Source organism: Neopelma chrysocephalum, unplaced genomic scaffold (assembly GCF_003984885.1).
Source record: "Neopelma chrysocephalum unplaced genomic scaffold, ASM398488v2 Primary Assembly neopelma1_75, whole genome shotgun sequence".
Lineage (NCBI taxonomy): Eukaryota > Metazoa > Chordata > Aves > Passeriformes > Pipridae > Neopelma > Neopelma chrysocephalum.
Genome location: NW_020897736.1, coordinates 5,823,801 through 5,845,461, shown reverse-complemented (window position 1 = coordinate 5,845,461; position 21,661 = coordinate 5,823,801). Strand labels below are relative to the sequence as shown.

Here is a 21,661-nt window from a genome sequence, read left to right as displayed (position 1 = left end):
CTCATTTCTATGGAAGTCTAAACATACATGCTTATTTTAGGAATACTCAAAAACTTTCAGAGAGGCAAATTTCTGCTTATGAGTCACAGAGTGGTATGGTTTAAGAGCAGTAACTGAAAACATAAGCTGTACTCAGAATTTGTCACCAACAATTTAGATACTGATGACGCAATCCACACTTAAATGGGTTGCACATTTTTTGTTTGTGTAGCTTTACAACACGTTCAGTGTAACAAGCCAGCTATTGACTATAGCTGTGCTATGTTGCTTCCTATATACAATTAATTTCAGATACAGCTCATAAGCAGTTCACAACCAATAAAACCCCCTGAATTTTATTGATATGAAGTGATTAAAAAATTCAGGGCTTCACTCATCATTTTCACAAATTATCAAATTATAACCTTTCTTATTTATTACAACTGTTTAATGTCATCTTTCAGTAAATTATTGCATTTCCTTACAATCTTTCATGACCAAGTGTAGCAACCTCTAAATTGCTAATGCTGAAAATGCTCCAAATACATAAATAATGGCATATTAACTTTACTAAAATAAAACTGAAAAGCATTCCATATGGATTACTTATAAGGCATAAGAGCAAATGAAGCACAGGAAGGATTTTAAATTAGCTGGAAGCCACTGAAAAGCTTTAAAGCAATTAAAACCTGAAAAGGGGAAAAATCAGGAATGTGAGAGCTTTTCAGTGAAACAAATCACAGCTGTCCCTAAAATGAAGGTGTTTAAAAAGAGTTGCTTTAAAGTTAATGGAGAATGAACAGCCACAGCTGAGTCAAATTTGGCTAGATTACATCAAAGCTATGCATAAACACCTCATGTCAGCAGCCTTTCATAATGAATACAATTTAAAAAAATTAATTATGAATCCTTTTTTTATTTTACATGCGTGTTAAAGAATACCCACAGGCTTTCTAGGAATGCATATTCATATTCAGAAGGAAAAGTGACATTAAACTTGTCATTCACTTGGAGACTATTAAAAGAAAATGATATTGGATATTTACTGCTAAGCTAAGGGTGTAATAAAAAAGTATCCTTGAAAAACAAACATAAAAATAAACAAAAAGGGGAAAAAAACCAGCGTTAGTTCACATGGTCAACAGAGCTGAACAAAGACTTCAAACTTTGCCTTCTGCATTTAAGCTCACAGAGTGATGAACACTTTATTTTTTTCTTTTAGAGCTTATGGTAACCATACAGAGAGATTTTGACATGAATGTGAAGATATGCAGTAAGTTCGTAAAACATACCCAGGGAAATAATTTATTTTTATTTGAGTCATTCTTCCAAAAAGCAGATGCAGTTTTGAAGCAAGTTTGATGTGGCAATCCAATGCATCCATATGTGACGATGTGCTAGGGCCACCTCAAGATTATATACAGCTCACTGGGCAATTGATTGCTTTCAAGCTGAGCCTGCAATTCAAATTTTGTCTTCCTGTTGTTGTTGCAAGCAGCAGTGGATTTTCAGGAAACTTTCCTAAGTATAGTTACCTTTCAGACTTCTGCCCCCCTAAGAAATGTCGTTCAAATCACAGACTCAGAAGTTACCAAGGAGGGGAAACTAAGAAATGGTGTAAAAATGATGTAACTTATTTTTAAGGAAAAAAAAATACCCCCAAATTGGTCAATAGTTCTAGAATTACATTCCTTTAACATTTAACTTAACATTTTAACATTTACCTTAATATTGCACTCAGCAGAACCAGTAATTTCCAATACTTTCAAAACTGCTTTAACAAATGCAGGGTGTACAATATATGATTATCTGTTACTCAAACACATGAAACAAATAGCTGCTAAGCTGTCCAATCACTCTCTAAAAAAACATATAATCTTAGTGTTAGAGTATTTTGCAACCGAACATAAAGCCAGTTATTTTGGTTCTACTAACACCACAACAACAAATGGAAATTGGGCTGAAATTCAAATAGAGCCAGAGATATACCACTCCCTGGTTTGGAGGAAGGGATCCATGGGATGCAGTATTGCAAATCTGTACCACGAGCTTAATGATGTAGCATATAAGAATGTCAGCAGAAAGGGAAAACCCACAGATCTACTTACCTTCACAGTAAAGGAATACTGAACTTTTAGCCACCATGTGGTGTCTTACTTGAGGAACAGCTAAGTCTGACCACAAAAGGGCACAACAAGGTCTCCTGTGTCTCCTCACCTACTGAGACATGAGCGAGCCAGCTGGAACAACTCACACACAGCCCTCTAGACAACATATATATTCAATTTATACTGGGCTAGTCTCTGATTCAGTGGCTAAATCATAAACTAGACAAATCACTAAGGGTGGGAAGCTGCATTACTACCACACTGAATTTTTGTTACCGTCCCTGTTCTCTGTTAAACCTACTTGGATGCTTTGGTTCCACAGCCACCCGCACAATCGGTGTCGCTTCAAAGTTGAGAGGAGTAAATGGTGGACAAGCAGGTGATGTTGACAGTGTTGCAGACTTCAGCACAAAATCTTGCAGGCCTCCTATTCCTAATGGTAAGTGGAAAAAAAAAAAAGGCAAAACAACAAAAAAAAATTAACCATGTTCATTAAATGAGACTAAAGACACAATCATCATGTTAAAAAAAAAGCTAAAATTATTCCAATCACAAAAATAAGATTCAAAAACTCCTCACCATTTATATAAAGTATCTGTTAAAATATTTGTGCATAAACTGGGTTCTCAAGACTCTGGTGTGACATTTGATATTTAGTCTCTCAGTTCCCACTGCAGTCCCTCAGTATTTTTAAAAGGCGTGTTTATAGCTCTGAAGAACAGAAAGGACATGAGGACTTTTTTCCCTTCTAGTATGTCCAAGCCTTTGTACAGGACTTTTTCCCTTTCTAGTATGTCCAAGTCTTTGTACAGCTCAGAGATAATTTTGGTGTTTTAAGTTTAGAAAAATTTAGACTGCAAGAGCCCTGCAATGGTCATCTAGTCCAACTTCTAGTCCAAAGAAGAGCTAACTTCACAGTTGCTCACTTATCAAGAGTTTTAAAAACTTTTAATGACAGAGACTGAACAGTCTCTGTTGCCAAGTTCTTTCAGTGCTTAATTATTACTATTGTGAAGAATGCTTTTTTTTTCCTTCCCACCCCCTCATGCCCATTTGGGATTCCCTTTTTTTCCAACATGATTCTTGTAAAATTTAATTTATCACATAGTAAGCTATTAATTCTCATCCTAATACATTTTATAATGTTGGCAAGTTCAAGAAAAGTGAGCTAAAATTGTAGTGATAAGAAAAAATGTAGAAAAATATTAGCTATAAATCTGCAAAATAGCTGCTGTAAATGCATATTTAGTCTTGGCTGGCTGGCACATTTAAGAGAATTTGAAATTATTGCCTTCAAATTCCTAACCAATAGGACATCATTCATTATTTAGTCAAAGCTATAAAAACACAACTAGAAGTGTTTGAGTAATAAAGACAACAAATAAAGCTGATAGAGATATATACAGTCACTATTCCTGATGTTCCTTCAATCACAATCAGAGTTACAGTACTTCCAAAAGAGTATAAATTAAATGTAACTTACAATATTATGAGAAAATTGAAACCTTTAGCTCATCATCTATACCTGCTTAAAAATTAAATTCACATTGTAGACTGCAGTACATTTGTGCTCCTTCCTTCTCATTCTCTCCTACAAGCCCAAGGAGAAGTTCTTAACCCCAGCTCCCCATTATCACCCTAATACTCTTCCAGGTTCTTCTTTTTGGCTTAGCTTTCTTTATTTCATGCCAGAAACAAAGAGGGTCAGCTTCCACCCTATGAGCTCATGAGGGAGTTTGAGTTCTGAAGAGCCAGTTGCTGCAGAGTTCTCAGCTGTGGGATCAGGCTGTTTCTCCAGCACTGGAGGCTGGATGCCTGGCCAGCAGGGAATGCCAAAACCCAAAATGTCATTATATAAGAAAACCTGCCTCAAAATAACTGGAAGCAGAACAACATCCAACGGCTTTAAATGCAGAATTGCAGATGCTACAAAGAAAATAAATCTGTATAAACTCTGTGTTGCACCTGACCTATGACCAGCATGTATTTCCTCTTTTTCACTTATTCAACATGTGGTTTGAATGAAAAACAAATGCTGGATCATCATCACCACCAGGGACTGAGAAAAGGGATGGGTCCATTTTATTCTGATCTTCTCCAGCTGGTAAAAGGAAAATGATTTAGAATGGGAGGTGAAGAGCTTCTTTTCAGTGTAATGTGAACCAGAGAAACAAAGTCACCAAATCTTACTTCAGATAAACTCCCTTTTTCCTTAACACATTACTGCACTTTTACTGCCATAAAGAAAACTTGAAGTTATTTGCTCTTTTGTTTCACATTTGAAGGTACAAATACATGAAATACACTAGTGTCTGGCACCAATACTACACTAAAAATAAAAAAAATTGTCAGTTTTCATGAAAACCTCTTAAGCTTATAACCTGAGTGTTTTAATTGCTGAACGATGTGAGCTAGCACAGAGTAGTGTCCAGCTCTGATGAATCTATTTAATTTACAAATTCTTAGTAACAAATGTTGGAAAAAATCCATAAAGCTTCTTGGACACTTTGTTGCATAATATGATTACTAAGTAACTGCTAATGTGTTTTCTGAATAATATTAGAGGAAGGTGTAACAAAACTAATTCCAAAGTACCACATGACATATCAGTGGAAGAATTCTACTAATTATGCTGATACATAAATTTTAAACTTACTTATTGTCCAGCCCACTGAAATTTACACATAACTACTCGAGATCACAGATCTCAAATGTGTATTAATATGTTACCTGAAAGGTCTTAGAAAAGTCACTCCAAAATTAATCTTATAAATATGCCTCCCCTTTTAAAACTGTTTTTGTCCTGTTCAGCCACTGAAGAAAGCATTATTATAATACACACATTTGACTTCACATTTATTTTTGTAGTGTAATAATTTTCAGAAATAAAGGAACCAAAGGTAAAAAAAAACTGTTTAAGCAAGGAAGGTGAGACAAACTACTGCTTTTATTTTAGATTAGCTTAAAGAATGAAATACTAAAAACCATTGCAAGTATTTTTGAATAGTCATTTCTCTAAGAAGAACAAAGTCTACAAAGTGTGCAGCCTGTCACACAAATAGACATGCAGGCTGGTAGGGAGCAGTTTGTTGTACTTTATTTATTTTTAAGAAAAGCTGGAGTTAGAAGTGTCAGTAGGAATTTTTAAATGTGAGTATGAACTTGATCAGGAAATTGCTTCTTTTTATTAACTCTACCTGTGGTAGAGTCTGTGGTGTGCCTCCTTGTTTCTGCAGAAAAGAAAATGTTGAATTCTGACTGTTTGGGAAAGTGTGTAGGTTTCAAAGACAGAAGAGTTCATTAAAACCCCATTAGAAATATCACATGCTTTGCTATCTACTGTGTAACACCAATCCTAACACTGCTCTGGGTAGCAAAGACTTTTCTTTCCCATCAAGAGTCAAATCACTTTTGCAGAATTTATAATATAAGGCAAAGAGCCATATCTACTAAAGAGTTACTACTATATTTTTTCTTGTGCATAGTCCTGTTCCAATTAAGGAGATTATAGCATAGAAAACCACAAACCAAGCTACCCATGCTGCAAAGTCAAGCCTACCAAGGGATACCATATGAGGTTTGATAGTAAGTATGAGACTAGATTACTTTTTCTTAAATTCGTCATCTGAATGCTTTGCTCCAACTGCAGAATAACATTTTTGTTTTAAAAAGCATTCCCACATACTGCTGGTCAGAGAAACACAGGGCCTGAACCCAACTGGACTTGAATAATAACAGGCACTGAAAAATCCCACACTCAAGGGTTCTGACTGTGCCCAGGCCTTCACTGAAAGAAAGATAATTTTACAAAGCTTAACTGGCAAGACTTCAAATATTATGGGGAGATATAATTTTAAAAAGATTACAAATTAACTCTCTTTTCCTAAAGAAGCCAACCCTACACATAACTGTTTATCAAACTGATTTTTGCCAGCATAAATTAAGAGTACTGTCCACATTTACATAAATGTAACCAGTTGCTTACATTTTACATATACTATATTCACATTTTACATAGACTATATTCAAATAACTCTGAAAAATCATTCATAGTGACTTGCAATAAACACATTTCAAAGTATTAAAGTTATTATTTCAACAGGAACTGTCAATCTGTAGGTTGAAAAATAAGATTTCCTCTTAACAGACTAGGAACTTACTAAAAGTCTCTGAGATAATGTTATGTAAGACCACCTGAGTTTGGTGGTTTGTCCTTTAAAAGCAGACCAAAAAATGGTTCAGGGAGAATTATTACACAGGTGGTGAAATATGAGATTTACAAACGTCCTTCTTTTGTTGAGTCCCTTCTCTTACTTGCCCTAGAAGATAAGAATACTAAATCAAGTATATACCTACTTGTATCACCAGATACTAAATGATAGAAACTAAATGGTAAAAAGAGATAAGAACATCACGACTGAAATTTTCAAAAGGAGTAGGGGCGTTAAGACAAGTCTCAATTTACTTTTCACTTCTATGTCTTGCTAGTAACCACTACACCTTAGACAATAATTTTGCTGCCTTTAAAGATAAAGTTGCTTTTCCAGCTGAATTCAGTTATAAAGATCTGAACACATAAAGATCAATTTCAAGGTATGTGTAATTAGTTTCCCTTGATGTAGAAAGATTTAGCATTTAATGTCCTTTCAACTTGCAAAAAAATGAAGCAGACACCACCACCATGCTTAAGTTTTTCGATCAGATAAGGGAATAATTTAGTTTGCAGTGTGAAAAATCAAACAAAGAAGAATGAAAGCTGTTTAAATTTTAACTTCTGCCACATTGTTACTAGCCTCAGCACATTAGTTCAGTCGATCTTTATCTTCTCTCACTGATGATATCACCACTTAAGAATCCTTAGCTGCTTTGGAATGGAGACATGTCAAGCTTTGGACTAACACAGCAAGGAACTAAGTAAAGCAAAAAGCCAACGTTAATCTTCCCAGTAAGGCTCTGTCTCCACTGAAATCTATCATTTCTTATCAATGATATCTGTTTAGAAAGATTAAGACCTTACAATACATAAAGCCTCCCGGTTTAAATGCTCCATGCACTTCACTGTGTATCAATGAAGACAGACCATGCAAGCTCCTCCATAATTCATGGAAAAGGAGGTGTGATGCAAACTTTTGTAAATCTACACAATCTGAAATCTCAAAGCAAGCATGAGCCTTTTGTTTCAAAGGGACTGTACAAACAGACTAAGACCTCTATAATTTTCTTTGAGCAGTAATACAAATACTTTTATTCCTCCCTAGTGAGAGACATTTTAAAAGAAATATCTTTTAAAGGTGCTTTAAAAAACATGTATGATAAAATAAATTTCACCAATCCACCTTAAAAGTATGATTGGCTCTTAGATGTTTCCAGTTTCTCCTCAAAGTAAATAGGCTAAAAGCCAATTAAGACAAAGAGAAGGACAAAATATATTTGCCAAATAATATTAAAATAATAAAAAAATAAGAAAAATACCTCAGTGTCAATCATCATTCTCCTTCAAATCCATCCAAATAATTCTCCTTTCCCCAATATGTAGACTAGGAAAGATTATATCATTAGCACACTGTTACCTATTAGGCTGACTAATACTGGTTCACTGTAGCCATGTACACTTTAAGCATCAGCCTCCATCCTTTCATTACTATCCCTAATTTAAAAAAAAAAAAAAAAAGGAAAAAGAAAGAAGAGAAGAGATTTTGCAAGGGAAAACTGGCTTTTGGTAGGATTAAACTCAGTTACAATAGTATGCCTTTCATATTTGAGGAATCTTAAAATGTTTTACTAATCACTGGAATTAAATGACGGTAACTGCAGGGACTTCGGACAAGTAGCTACTATGACTTAAGAATACCTTGTATTATACATTTATCACCTCAGATCTTGAGCATGTTTCTCTTGAGTCTCACAGGCACTGCAGAGAGACATGTGAGGGCAGAACTTGACCTTTCTATATTAGAAACTGTTTCTAGAAGGGAAGGGAATGTAAATCAAGACACAGACCACATTCTAGTGGAGATTTCATCAGCTTTTTCCATAATACACACCACATGTTAGCACAGATTGCCGGTGAGCCTCCTCATCTCTAATTGTGCACTTCCCCCTCAATTGTTCTTACTTGCTTCTCAGGCAAGTGAAATTGCTTGTGTGGAAAACAGAATATTGTAAGGTATGTGCATGGTTTCAGCTGCTCTCAGTACTTTCCAGTCATTTTACAGAAAAAGTTAGTTCAACATTTTCTTTTGTATTTCACTTCCTTTTTCCCAATGTGCCTTTTTGTTTTTTTCCCAGCTGAATCTCTAAAAATCACCATTATCCAACAGACTGTAGAACCCTCTGTCCCAGACTCTTCACAAGTTTCCAAGGAACAAGCTCTACCTGAGTATGTCCTAGAGATTAACATCAATTCAGTTCCTATACGAAGGTGCTAAATTATAATTTAATTGCAATACTTTACTTTTACTTTACTTCACAGCAGTTTGAGGGGAAATTGAGCATAACTTTCTGATCAGATGAGAGTAAACTCAGCATATTATTAATAATGTTACTACACAATTCCCTCTCCCCGAGGGGCACCATCGTGCGATAAGACACCAAGCGCAATAAGTGACTTCTGACACAAGAAGTGACTCAATGCTTTACTACTGAATGTTCCAGGAGTAAAAGATGAAAAAGTGCTAGAGCACCCCACTGAGTTCTTTAAGGAAAAAGAACAAAGCTGTCTGTTTTGAGAACTACAAGGAAAGCAATAATATGGTCTAATGGTGTGTTCCACTAAAATGTCCTATCACTAGATTATAGCTTCAAAAAGGATTGCAAACATATATAAACAAGCATCATTTGTCTTCTGCTGAGTCTCTTTGGGAAAAAAATCCCACATATTTCATTAGGCAATTAGACTGTATGATAACACACATTTCCTAACTGTTGACTGAGCTGACAATTGTAATTATGAACATTCCTATATTTTTCTCAGATTTCTCAGAACAATTTCAAGGAAACTACAGAAAAAAACCCTTTACATTAAACAGTAACATCTTTAAAATGTTACAGTGAATGGCTGGAGATCTACCTGCACTCACTCTTCTGTGTGAAAAAGCTGACACCAAAGGTGAGTCAGAAATTTGCTTGCTAAATTACAAATTTTCCTTAAAGTAAACAGAATGAAACCAAAATCAGTTAACATTCCAAATCTGGCTTCTGGATTTAAAATTGTTGTAGTCAAGATGAAATATTGATTTCCTTAAGCTGTTTAATGAGACAAATAAATACAGAAGATGAAATTATTTGGAATAATGATGTTTTTCTTATGCTACAAAACTATTTCATTTGTCATGTCATACTAATTTTTGGAGCTCAAGACTAAAGAAAATGATCCTGATGTTTAAATATTTATGTTTAAGCTTCATTTTAGCACAGAAACTTAGAAATTTCATACTTAGATCTGTAACATGCCCCGATGTCTCATTACATATGAAATCTTGTAGCTCTACAGAAAAAAAAAAAATGAAAAAAATCTTTACTCCAATTAAAGTTCCTTTAATCTTTTAACTGTAAAGCATTCTTGGTAAAGGCACTACACAGCACCTTCTGTGGTCTTATTAAACAGTAGCTGTCCTCAGTGTACATGTAATATATTTTGCCTGAGCCCACATATTATATATAACTCCTTTCCACACACCAGCCTAATTTGACATCACTTGAAAGCAGCAATACTGAACAACAGAAAATATGTGGACAGATCTTTGTACAATGTGACCACATAGGCACTGGAACTCATTTCAGTTAGCCTGTACATCAAATTAATGCTTCCATTACTGCATGTGGAAACCATTTAGCACCATACAAAACCCTTCAAGTGTTTCTGAAATACAACCCAAATTTTAAATTTATAATTAATTTGAATAAATTATTCTAATTTGACCTGACAGCAACACATCTGAATTTACTTAATTCTTTTTTTTTCAAATTACTACCAGAACTTCAGAGGCAGTTCAGAACAGTTGTTCTCCCAAATAAATGGAATTTAGGTATAAATAGCTTTCAACATATTTACTTTGATAATCTACAAGTCTTTTGAAACACTGATTTGTTGTTGCTGTGTTGTTTTTTTTAATTTACTAATAGTAAATGTGCTTTATAAATAAATAAAATTGCGTATTGTAGTGGAAAACAGATCAGATTACTTTTTATGGAGCATCCTATGAAAGGAAAAAAACTGCCCAGCAATCCTCTAAAGAAAAGGAAAGCGTTCTAGACAACAGAGCATTAACTACACTCTGAAGAGTATATATGTATTTTTTTGTGAAGATGGGAAATGTTTCACAGATGTAGCTCTAGAAGCCTCCCTCCATTGCTCCACAGATAAACACATGCTGGTCATCTACTCATGATTCCTCTTGGTAAAACAAGAAAAGTATTTAACAAAAAAGAAAAAAAAGTTCTTTTGTTTGTAATTCCCATACTGAAATTCTCCCAGACTTCAGCTACGATGTTGCCATGTGACTTGTCAAAGGCAGGAAAAGACAGGGCCACTGACCCTTCATAAAGCTGTTCTGCACATAATTATAAATTGATAATAAATCTCATCCTTCAAGAAAACTCAAGAAAATATTGAAGTGTTTGGTAGAATACTTTATAGTTAGGCTATTAATATGTAACTAAGTTTGCAAAAGGGACATATACTAAAAGACCTACTTCTTCATACTCAAGGTAGCAGAAGCAAAAGACAAATCTCCAGCAGTTTTCTAGCAAAGACACAGTTGATATTGCTTATATTTTGGACATAAAAAGGAGAAAACAATTTATTTAAAACCAACCTCTCTAGCTCACTGATATATTACCAATATATTATAATAGTTGCATTAGAAAAAAGTAGAGCAATTATAATTCCACACTTTTGTGGGACTGCCATCAATAACACGAGCTGTGCACACATCCTCAGTTCTGGGAATCTATTAAAATAGAATCATTAACAGATTATATATCATAAGTATTAATCAAAGCAATCACTTCTCACTTTATCTCAATGTTTTTTCACCTACACTGAAATGTATAGAGATGTTCAGAAGGCAGAGGAGGGGGAGGCAGCAGCCTGAGGCTGAGAAGGGAAGCATGGAATCAGTTGTGCTCTATCAGATTGAGCATGAAAAGTGTTTAACATTAGAAGAAAGGAGATGGAGGCAAAGCCTTCCTATTTGAAAATGTAGTAAAGTTCAATATTTATTTCTAAGTAGACATTGGGAAGACGTAAAACCCCATACAATATTTCAATATTTTTATGAGAGTATTGGAGGCAAGATGCAAATGAGCGAAGATCTAAAGTTCATTAGGGTTTTGAGCACAACAGAAAACTAAGTTCTTCTAATTTCTTGACCAAATGCTTTCCACAACAGAGCAAAATAACTAATCTCAGCTAAAAAAATCAATAACATCAAATGATTTCTTCATATATCAGATTAGTTACAGCATAGTCTAACAACCAACTGAAGAGAAAATGCCATTTTAGGTTCTATTCAGTTTTAGTAATATCTCCTGAAAATGGGCAGACTTCATGTATATGCTGTTTTCTTAAACTGAAGATTATAAAACATAAGTAACATCTGTTACTTCCCAGAATCAATTATAAGTGGTGTTAAAATTAATGAGGCCTTCAGGCACCGATCTTGCAAAGAATTAATTTTAATCTGCAGAACTCTTGGAGGTTTTGTCATGTTTGCCTAGAAAAAGCTACATGTACATATTGCTACAAGTTCTGCATTACACATCCTAGGTACAGGGAATTTGGAATCTACTACTATAAGTGTCAATTACAAAAGACAATGGCAGTTAGTTTAAAAGCTCATTAAATTTTGTCCATCCTTCTGCTGATTTTAGAATTTAACTGTAGAATTCCAATACACCTCTTTTTCATCACTTAAAAAAAGAATGAGACCTTTATCATTCAATACATCAGGTAAATGCAAATACAGACTGATCAGTTAAGAGGATATTTCAGACATCACAAGCAGAAGCTGCACACTCATTACCAAATGTGTACAATATCCTGTGGGAAATGCCTGAGTCAGTGACCATTTATCCTGTTAACTTGTAAGACATGCAAGTAACTAATTAAAATTCAATTTTCCAAGGCCTGACCCAATGCCTAATGCTCTCCCTTAAAGGCAACCTCCCCACACCCCCAACACATCTGCCTCTAAGTGATTTATGCCTGCTGACTTGGTTGCCTTGGGAAATATGGCCTGGAGTGTTCCAAAGCACCATGAATAATGGACCGTTTCAATCTGCATTATGCACAAGTTGATGTTTATTTTAAATACAATAATTTTCAAGATGGACAAAGAAGAATATAAAATTTGACTCCAAGCTAAAAGAAAGCTTTAAATAGCTCACTTGTAGTTAATCAAGCAATAACATTTTGGGGAATAATTAAAGGATTCTAAGCAAATAAAGCACCTTTCCAATGCCTCTGATTAGGACTATTTGACGTGATGGGTGTACAAACAGATGGCATGAGAGGGAACAGGGGATGTCTTAAACACACTTGTTATATCAGCAGCCTAGGAAGTTACTGATAATGAGTTATTTATCACACACTCCAGTTTAATAGCAAAATTAATTCACAAATAAACAGAAAGTGCGCTCAAATTAAAAAAAAAAACAAAGAAGTTGTTGCTAGACGAAAACCTATGAATGGGCCATTAATATTTATCTCAGATTGAAAGATGGAGATACACTCCAAATACATTAAAAAAAAATCTAGCTAGAATGGGAACAAATTTTCAGTGAAAAGTAAAGATGGAATTCTAGAAAGTCATTTCAAAACACACAAATTAATCATTGACAAAACTACCTAAGAAATGTAAAACAATAAAATTCTAGAGAAAACCATTCTGCTAGCCCTTCGTTATTTTGGCTAAAACAGGCCTTTGTTATAGCAATAAAAAAATTCGTATTTTTACCCAAAATTATAACTATACTTAAATCACACATTTTACAAGTCAGCTTCACATTAAGTATTTTTGCCAGTCTGCTTCTGTGTAAACTAAGCATACCAAATTCATGTATATTTAAAATGAAAAAAACCTGAAAGTTAGAACTGCTACTTATCCTCCTTATCCCCTGAAATCTTTTTCCCCAAGGCAAAAAAGACTGTAATATCCCCCCTAATTTCTGATTTCTTCAGTTAATGTATCATTGAGAGTTATTACTGTAATTTGCAGTCCATATTACTCTGACTTCCTAAAATATTGCAACATATTAACTTTCATTAGCTCTAGGTCAAGAAAAAAATGGGAAAAAAATATACAGATCATTCCTAAGATAGGAGAATTCTTACGACTAGTGCAGAAAGCTACATAATTGAATGGGGCTTTAAAATATTACTCTATTTCAAAATGGAGAAATTAAATAGAACTAACCTTGATTTTTAATGCCCCATTGCAAAAAAAGTAACATTATAATCAGATTTAATTTTATTTACATCACATGAGTCTACATGCATTGAGAACATCCCTAACACTGCTGTCATTTGCTACAAACTGGCATGAGCCTCACACTGGCAAAAGATAATCAGGGAGGGAACTTGGAGCTTTAACATCTCCACATTTGGAAAACGCTTAGTGTTTAATTCCCTTTTTGACACGAATAACACCAGTCACTGGTGCTTCATTTGCATCAGAGCATAAAAGCAAAAGAGACCCCACCCAAAGGCAGTCTGAGAACACCATCTCAAACGCAGCTGGGACGATCCAGCAGCCAGTTGCCCTCAAGAAGAGCTCGTCCCCTCTTCTGGGTTCCCAGCACCAGCATTAGCATTTGTCAGACTCTGGGTGAGACAATTCAGGATACTAAATAAACCAAGCAAAACTGATCTAATACAAAGCAATTTTCCCTCTCACCCAATTTTCACTCCCTCAACTAACAAAGCATTAAGAGACACTGCTTCTGACGTGTTGTCCAAAACCACATAAATCAACATATTAATCCTAGTGAAGCCCCTATAGCACGATGACCAACCAGAAGTACAGGTTTAACAATGAGCGTCTTATAACACTAGTTAAGAGACCTTTTCACCCCCTCCCACTCATGTAGAGAGTGCAGCTAACACCTCCAGGTCCTGAAACAAGTTAATTTGTCTCCATTTCCCACCTCTGTGCCCTCTCAATTCAGACCAGGCTGGCTGACGTTGCGCTGCCTAAGCAGAAAAGCCCACAGAGGTATCATGTATCACCCACAAGCAACAGCAGTGGCTCTGCTGCTGCTTCAAGACAAAGCAAAACCTTAAAACACACACACAAAAAAAGTCAGCTGCTTTTCTGAACAGAAGAAATGTGGCCATTTGCCATTTTTTGGTATGAGCTTTAAACTCCTTGGAAGAGTTCCAGGTAGATTCTTTTTTCCAGGTAGTACCTTTTCTACTAAAAATGAAAAGCATTTCTGCTAAAAACGCCTTAGCACTGAAATTACTCTTTTTGGTTGAGAGGCAAGGCTTTCAACACAATATGTCATACTTCCTGATGGGATTGTGGACACAAAAGAATCTGTTAAAAATGGAGTATGTTTTTAGTCCCATTTCCAAAGTAAACGCAGCTCCTGTAATCACACAGGCTCCCCTCAACAACTTTTAAACATGTTGTCAACTTCCACTAACTCCACCAGTGAGAGAGAGGGGAGGGTTCAGGTGTAATTAAGTTTCCGCAAGTTATGTAAAATCAACGGCTAAGCACTGAAGGGAGACCAAAATTGGTGAGTTCACTGAGAAAAAGGGCAGGCAAAACACGGTCATTATTATACATCGCGCTTGGAAGCAGCTCCCTGGAAGCAGCTCCCTGGCGACCGGCATGCGCATCCTGGCTGGCCAACTGGGACTCACACAACTCCAGGAGAGGCGTAGCTTTGGAGGGAAGCTGAGGATTTTAAGGACACCAGTCCACAGGAATCCAGGCTTTGTTAGTAACACTGCTCAGAGAGCTTTCTTTTTGAACATCACAAAACAATTAGTCTCTTGTGGAAAAGCTCCGAAAAATATAACCATCAGGATTCCAAACATTTTATATCCCTTTTTGAAAGCTTCTCAACACACACCTTTGCATCAATGAACTGTGGGGGCTTTCTTCACAACTCATCACCTGTGCTTTCAACTGCCTTGCCCTCGCTGGCTCCAACAGAAAAAAGAGGGGGGAATGGGTGTGAATAACTTTGCTGATGTGAGTGCAGTAACTAATGGAACAAGAACTACCAGCAGGTTGCATTTTCATTTATTAATGGGTGCACAGTCATGCAACTCACACTGGTTGACCCAATATTTCAGTATTGCATAAAGCATGACTTGTACAAATTTTAACATGTGACACTTGGAGAACATTAAGTCTTTAGATGAGTATTTGTTGCTCAATATTATGTTTCAGAAATGCAATTAGTCACTGAAACAGACTTGTATCAAAGCTGGCAGTGATGATACTTTAGCCAGTGAAGCTTAAAATGACAGTAACAGATAAACTGACTTATGCCCCATACATTAACTTCAACAACTGTGTAATTTATACATACTGAGTGTGGTTTTTCTGTTCCTCACCAGTACATTGTCTTGATGCAGGTCTGCCTACATTCAAAACAACAACAGTGTGCTTAAACCAACACCAAGTGCCTGAGAAAAACCTGCCCACTTCAAATTCATTGGGATGACTGAAATTACCTCCATTCTATAAGGAAAAGCTTTGACTCACACCTCACCTGGGGTCCTTAAACTCAGTGCAGCTCCCCTACTGCAATCTCACTGCTTTCACATAGACAGGACTAGAAGCAAAGATGGTAATATAAAATTCTCACTACCAAATTTGGTGAATTATTTACCAAAATATGCATGCATAAAGGAAGGTTACCAAATGCAAACCCCCACAAAAAAACACTAGATACAGTCCATGACAGTCATGAGGAGCAACTTTGGAAAATGGAGCTTTTCATTTTTAAAAATCGCTGTCTTGAATTTTGCCCATATACATAACAGATCTCACTGGAGAGAATTAGATAGTAGGAAGAAAGAAATGTTAGAAAATACCCATACTTCTTTTAGTCTTAATTAGATGCAAAAAGGTATCTGAATTTAGTTCCAGGCATTAAAACCAAAATTTCAAAATATTACCAAGTAAAGTCAGCAGCTGTTCTACACCTTAAGACAAAAACTCAATGGTAACAGCCACTCAAACATTCCTCTTAGATACCTATGACTGGAATTAAACACTTCTTTATAAATAACATTCTCAACAATTTGTATTCTTAAACGTGAAGTGAAACTAGAAGTTTTATCTAGGCTTGCTATTTTCCAATCATACTGTTTTGACAGTTAAATTACAATAGTTTTATTACTAGATAAGTACAAACAGGGTTGAGATACACACTGCTTGGCTTGCAAACTCTACAGAATACTTCCAGTAAATATCAACTTTTCCAATTATTTACCAAATGGAAAACCACTACAAACAATCTAAACTTTGAGCCTAAACTATGCAGTGCTGCCCCTTTAACACTGTTGTTTAGCAGTGCTCCACAGTTTGACATCAGTTGATACTCCTAAATATAGCTCTGCCTTAACTCCCCCCTACAGTTCACAACCCAGACAAAGCCAGCTTCATGACTCACAGCCTGATACAGGCCAAACAACCCTCACAACACTTTGGCAATTTAATGTGAAACATGAAACAACATCAACATTTTGGGAAAATATTTAGAAAATAAGTCACTAAAACACAGCCTTTATTAAGAGTCTCCTGACTTTGTAACCTCCCCGTTTGTTACAGAGGATTGTGATTCTCTGTGACTCTGTTCGTTGTATTCCTTCAGGGGGAATTGATTCCAAACTGGTCTTCCTCACTCAGACTCCCATGCCCTCACTGCAACCCCCTCCCAGTTTTTTCAGAACTCCTTGAAGAAATTTTGATAACAACACACAATGGAAGCACAGGAGAAACATATAAAGTAATAAATAAAGCCTTTTGGGGCTGGTTCAAGTGTAGAGGTAGAGGCATTTCACAGCCACAGCCGGTATTTACTGCAAGGATCTGTACATTACAGGCACTAGGTCTACTATACAAAAAGACAAACACTTCTTCACATGCAGGTGTGAAAACATGTATCCTGCTCCTCTCCCCCTTACTGGAGGCCTGGCTAAGATTAGGAAGTGCTCCAGCAGGAATTTAGAACACATTCAAATAAATTGCCCTCACAGATTGGTGGTTTATATTGCATAAACAGTGACAGTTACAAGAAGAGCTTTTGCGTTTGTTTAGGTTCTAGTTAACTAAAATATTCTGGTATAGTCTTTCTTTATTGACATGGGATAACTAATGTAATCAAAATAAAAAGCAGAGGTAGAGTACCTGATGGAAAGACAGAGAGGAAGGTGGAATACAAAGAGAAAACAAGAGGTTAACACTAAGATTTGGGTTGGGGAGCTTAGGGGACAAAGGGTCGATTTCAGAGCCATGTTAACACTCCAAAGACAGCTGAGGGAGGTCCAGCCTAATTTCTACAGTCTGGCTATTACTCTGCGCAGAAGGCAATTAGTGTAGCCATGAAAGTTAAAGAAACATTCCAAGAGGAGCTCTTTTTCATATAAAACAGTAGCTTTTCTCAGGACAAAGTGTCAAAGAAAAAAAAGAAGCTAAACAAGATGTTTTCATGGCAGTGGCTTTACTTAACACTACACTGCCTCTGAAACCTGCAAATTTCCAAGCTGAGCTAATAACTAGGAACCATGCTGATTGCAGATTTTTGGCTTTCAGACTACTCCGTGAGATTAATTTAATTTAGAGTCAAAACATTTGTAGATTTTCTGCATGAAGAAATGCACATTAAAAACCACAAAGTTTTCACTATACCGACAGTGCTGTGAATCCATGTGAGACCTTCACCCAAAGTTGAAAATAGCTACACATTTTTGTATTGTATGAAAAACAGTGCCCTCTGGCTTCACATAAAATGGGAATAAGAAAACAGTTTAAAGGATAAAGCTGGTTCCTATAGCCAGTTCTTGTACGGAAACATATGGAAAATTACATGACAATTCTCTGACTACCCTAATTTATCAAGGAATCATCATCATAATTCAGATGCTCTGAATACTGAGATCATTTGATATTGAACTTAAAATATAACCCTTATCAGAGAGTTGTGCATATGTCACAAGAAACTGAAACTCAGTGAAAAACAAAGAAAACCACTAGATTTGTTCTTTAGAACTGTTTTGTTCACAGGATATTTCTTTAAAGTATAAAGATGGGGGAAAAAAGCCTTATTCAATCAAAGCCATGTAAAGGGGCTTCAATTTTCCAGAACTATAGAAAAGAGGTTATACAGAAACAGAGAAGATTATAAATTAAAGAGAATTATAAAATTTTTATTGCTAAAAACCACATATATAGAGAACAACTTCCTGGTGTACTAAAGCTGAAAAAGGAAAGATTTAAAAGAAAATACTCAGAAGCTGAGAACTATGCAAAAGTAGCGACAAACTAGATTTAACCAACAAAGCCTACACTGCCTAGAAAAACCATGTTTATCCCTCACTCATTCATTGCCTCTGTCAGGGCATGGAGAGGATGACATTTTGAGACAACTACGCTAATTTCTAGATCCAAGTTTCTTCTCCCACCCCAAGTTACACATGGTGTATTTCAGCGTTGATAAACATCAGAACTGAAAATATTTTGTACCATGAATACAATTATTTGTGTTATTTAAGGCTGTGTTGGGAAAAGGACATAGTCCTGTTAGAGGCTGCAGAAGGATAAAGCAGCAACACTCTCTACGAGGCCTGGCAAGAGAAGCTATGTTAGGAAAGGAGCTGCACACACAGGTAAAATATGTCTCTGTGATACACAAAGCAATGATTATCCAAATGGATAATTTCATGATCTAATGTAATTTTGTACACCCTTTAGTGTCTTTGCAATTCCATACTTGAGTAAAAGTCTAGCCTATGAGGTAGTATTCAAGTTACATTTTTATTTAGTTATCTGCCCCAAAATATACAGTGATTGATTCTCTAAAAAATATCAACATTTCACAACTACCTTTTAGTATGTGAATTGACAACCTTTGCAATGGAGCTGCAACTTAATTCATCTGATAGAAAAAGAACTTTATCTGACAAAAGCAGCTAAAGGAATAGCCAGCTGATTAAAAGTACAGACATCTTTTCAAAGATGTCACTAGTTGATTCATGTACACCATCACAGTAGCAAGAGAGATGTATTGTCCATAAATAACACTGCAAAACCCAAATCCTTTTAGAATAGAATTTTCTTCTGCATTGGTAATTGCACACATTCCTAAACAGATTTGATTTATGATGTCTTTTTTATGTCTGAATTGTTATACATGAATTTACATGTAGTAAGGCATATATTTACAAACTCATTTGTGCTTAAAACAATTATTTTGCACCTATTTCTGAAATGCCACTGCATGTTCTCAGTTTGAATTTTAGAAAACCCAAGGTCATATTAAACAAAGGAAATGTTCCTTTACAGCAGGTTTCTGAAAGTTTGAGTTTTACAACAAATACTTCTGCAAAGGGAATTCTCCAGCATGTTCAATTCAGAAGCAAGAAAATAAGCCTAATGCCATTTTGTACAGAGTGATAAAAGGTTCAATTATATAGTCTAAATACAGATCCTTGTTAAATCAGATAATTTACACCTCTGTGGAAAACTCAACCTGAAACGCTAATTCCTCAAACGAGGCCTGTTTGCTGAATCTCTCAGACATTTACTCCAGTAAATCAGCCCTGGTGTATCAAGTTCATCTTGGACTGATGTTTCCCACTTCTCCATACAGCACTTCACAGCTGCACTAACAGGCAGGTTTTTCTTAGAAATGGAATTCTAATAACTTTGAGTACAAAACTGAAGTCACTTTGGTTCATTTATTATAGATCCTCATTTAGTAATGGATATCTAAGTCTGTTTACAGATTTTCCACCAAACAAGACAAGTTAGAGGTTTCCCTTAGACCCACATCATGAGAAAGGAGTGGGCACACGGCTACACTACAGACACCTACTAAACAATGCTCACATTCTAGTTTTAAAGAGGATACTGGTCTTAAAAAAAATACAACACACCAAAGACAAATGAATGCTCCAAGTAATTTTTATAAGCAGACTAAAGAAGGGTATAGCATTCAGGCTCTTCAAATAAAAACATGAGGTAATTTCCTCAAATCATCAGAGATGTATCTCAGTATGCTGTAAAAAATCCCAAATGCAACATTACAGATGTGAGCTCAGCCAATCATTTCAAAACTTCACCTTAAGATTCTCTTACCATTTTATGTCAGTGATATTACTACTTTAACACTTAGAGTATTGAAAAAAATAAGAGGTTCATTAGCCAAGTAATAAATATTACTATTTCTGTATAACTGTTCTCCCTTTATTTATATATGCACATAGTCACTTTCATGGAGGGAGAGACTAAAAATAATACATTGATGCTTGCTAAAGACAGTAAGTGTGAAATACTGGGGAAAATCCCCATCTTTTCATTTTAAAGAGACTTGCAAAATTACACCCAAACAACCACTCATATAAGATTTGGAGATTTTGGAGATAAGCCAGGTAGTATCTCCAAACTAAACCCACAAACAGTTAGCTGTTGAAAGGCTGAGTAACACCTGCCCAGGGGCAATGACTACAGAAGTCAATTCTCCACTCTGACACAAGAAAAGGTCTCCTCAAACACTGGCCCTGAATTCTGATCAATGAGTAGTAGTGTAATAATAGGCATCAAATAAATTTGAAGTCTGAAGGCCAAGAACCACTTCTCTCTAAAGTAAACACTGGGGTAATAAACAGAGATGACTGCCTGCACCTCAGACCCTCTTCCCAGTCTATTTCTAGGTGGTTTATATTAAGTAGCTGTGCAGAGCATGTGCCTGCTGCTGTGCTGTGAGTTCCTTCAAGCAGCAATGGTATGAAATTGTCTTGATTCTTGTTAGTCCCACTGCTGCCCACAGGCACATAAGTAGCAGCAACGAACACCAACAAGTCTGGGCAGTTTTCCTTCTGGTACTATTTGGAAAACCTCAGGCATCAGCAAGTAGCTGTCTGCATACAAACCCCATGGAATCAGGAGTGCTTGCCTCACATTTGCAAGATTATTTAGAAATCTAATTTCCATTTACACGAAAGCTCAGTTTCTACAGATTATAATAACTAAAAGTTACTTTAAAACTGACACAGAATGTTTCATTGCATTCTCTCCTTTCCTCAAAAACATAATCATTTGAGTTCTTTGACATTATAATCCAACAGGGATCAAGAGCAAACTTACATTTATGGGAAGATGAATGTATTAAGACTTTGGGTTTAACAGTCTTCTATAGTTCAATTTTTCAAATATGATAAAAAAAACCCTTGTATTCCAGTGGCAAAATTAAATACATTTTTAAGACCTTGTAATCAACTCTTGAAAATTAGTGCAGAGAACATTCCAGAAGCACTACAGAATTTAGAAGTGGCTTTCTTCAGAAAGAATTACTACACTTCTGATTTCCTTTTATAGTCTTAATAAGCT

At 35.7% G+C, this 21,661-nt stretch overlaps 1 protein-coding gene across 2 annotated transcripts in view; it reads right to left on the bottom strand.

The window, feature by feature from the left end:
* EFL1 (elongation factor like GTPase 1) overlaps positions 1 to 21,661 on the bottom strand; it is a 69,586-nt gene that overhangs the window by 19,888 nt on the left and 28,037 nt on the right. For both annotated transcript variants that reach the window (XM_027688815.1, XM_027688816.1), the window contains exon 16: positions 2,389 to 2,520. In XM_027688815.1, the coding sequence (XP_027544616.1) occupies positions 2,389 to 2,520 (132 nt within the window). The remainder of the gene's footprint in view (positions 1 to 2,388; positions 2,521 to 21,661) is intronic.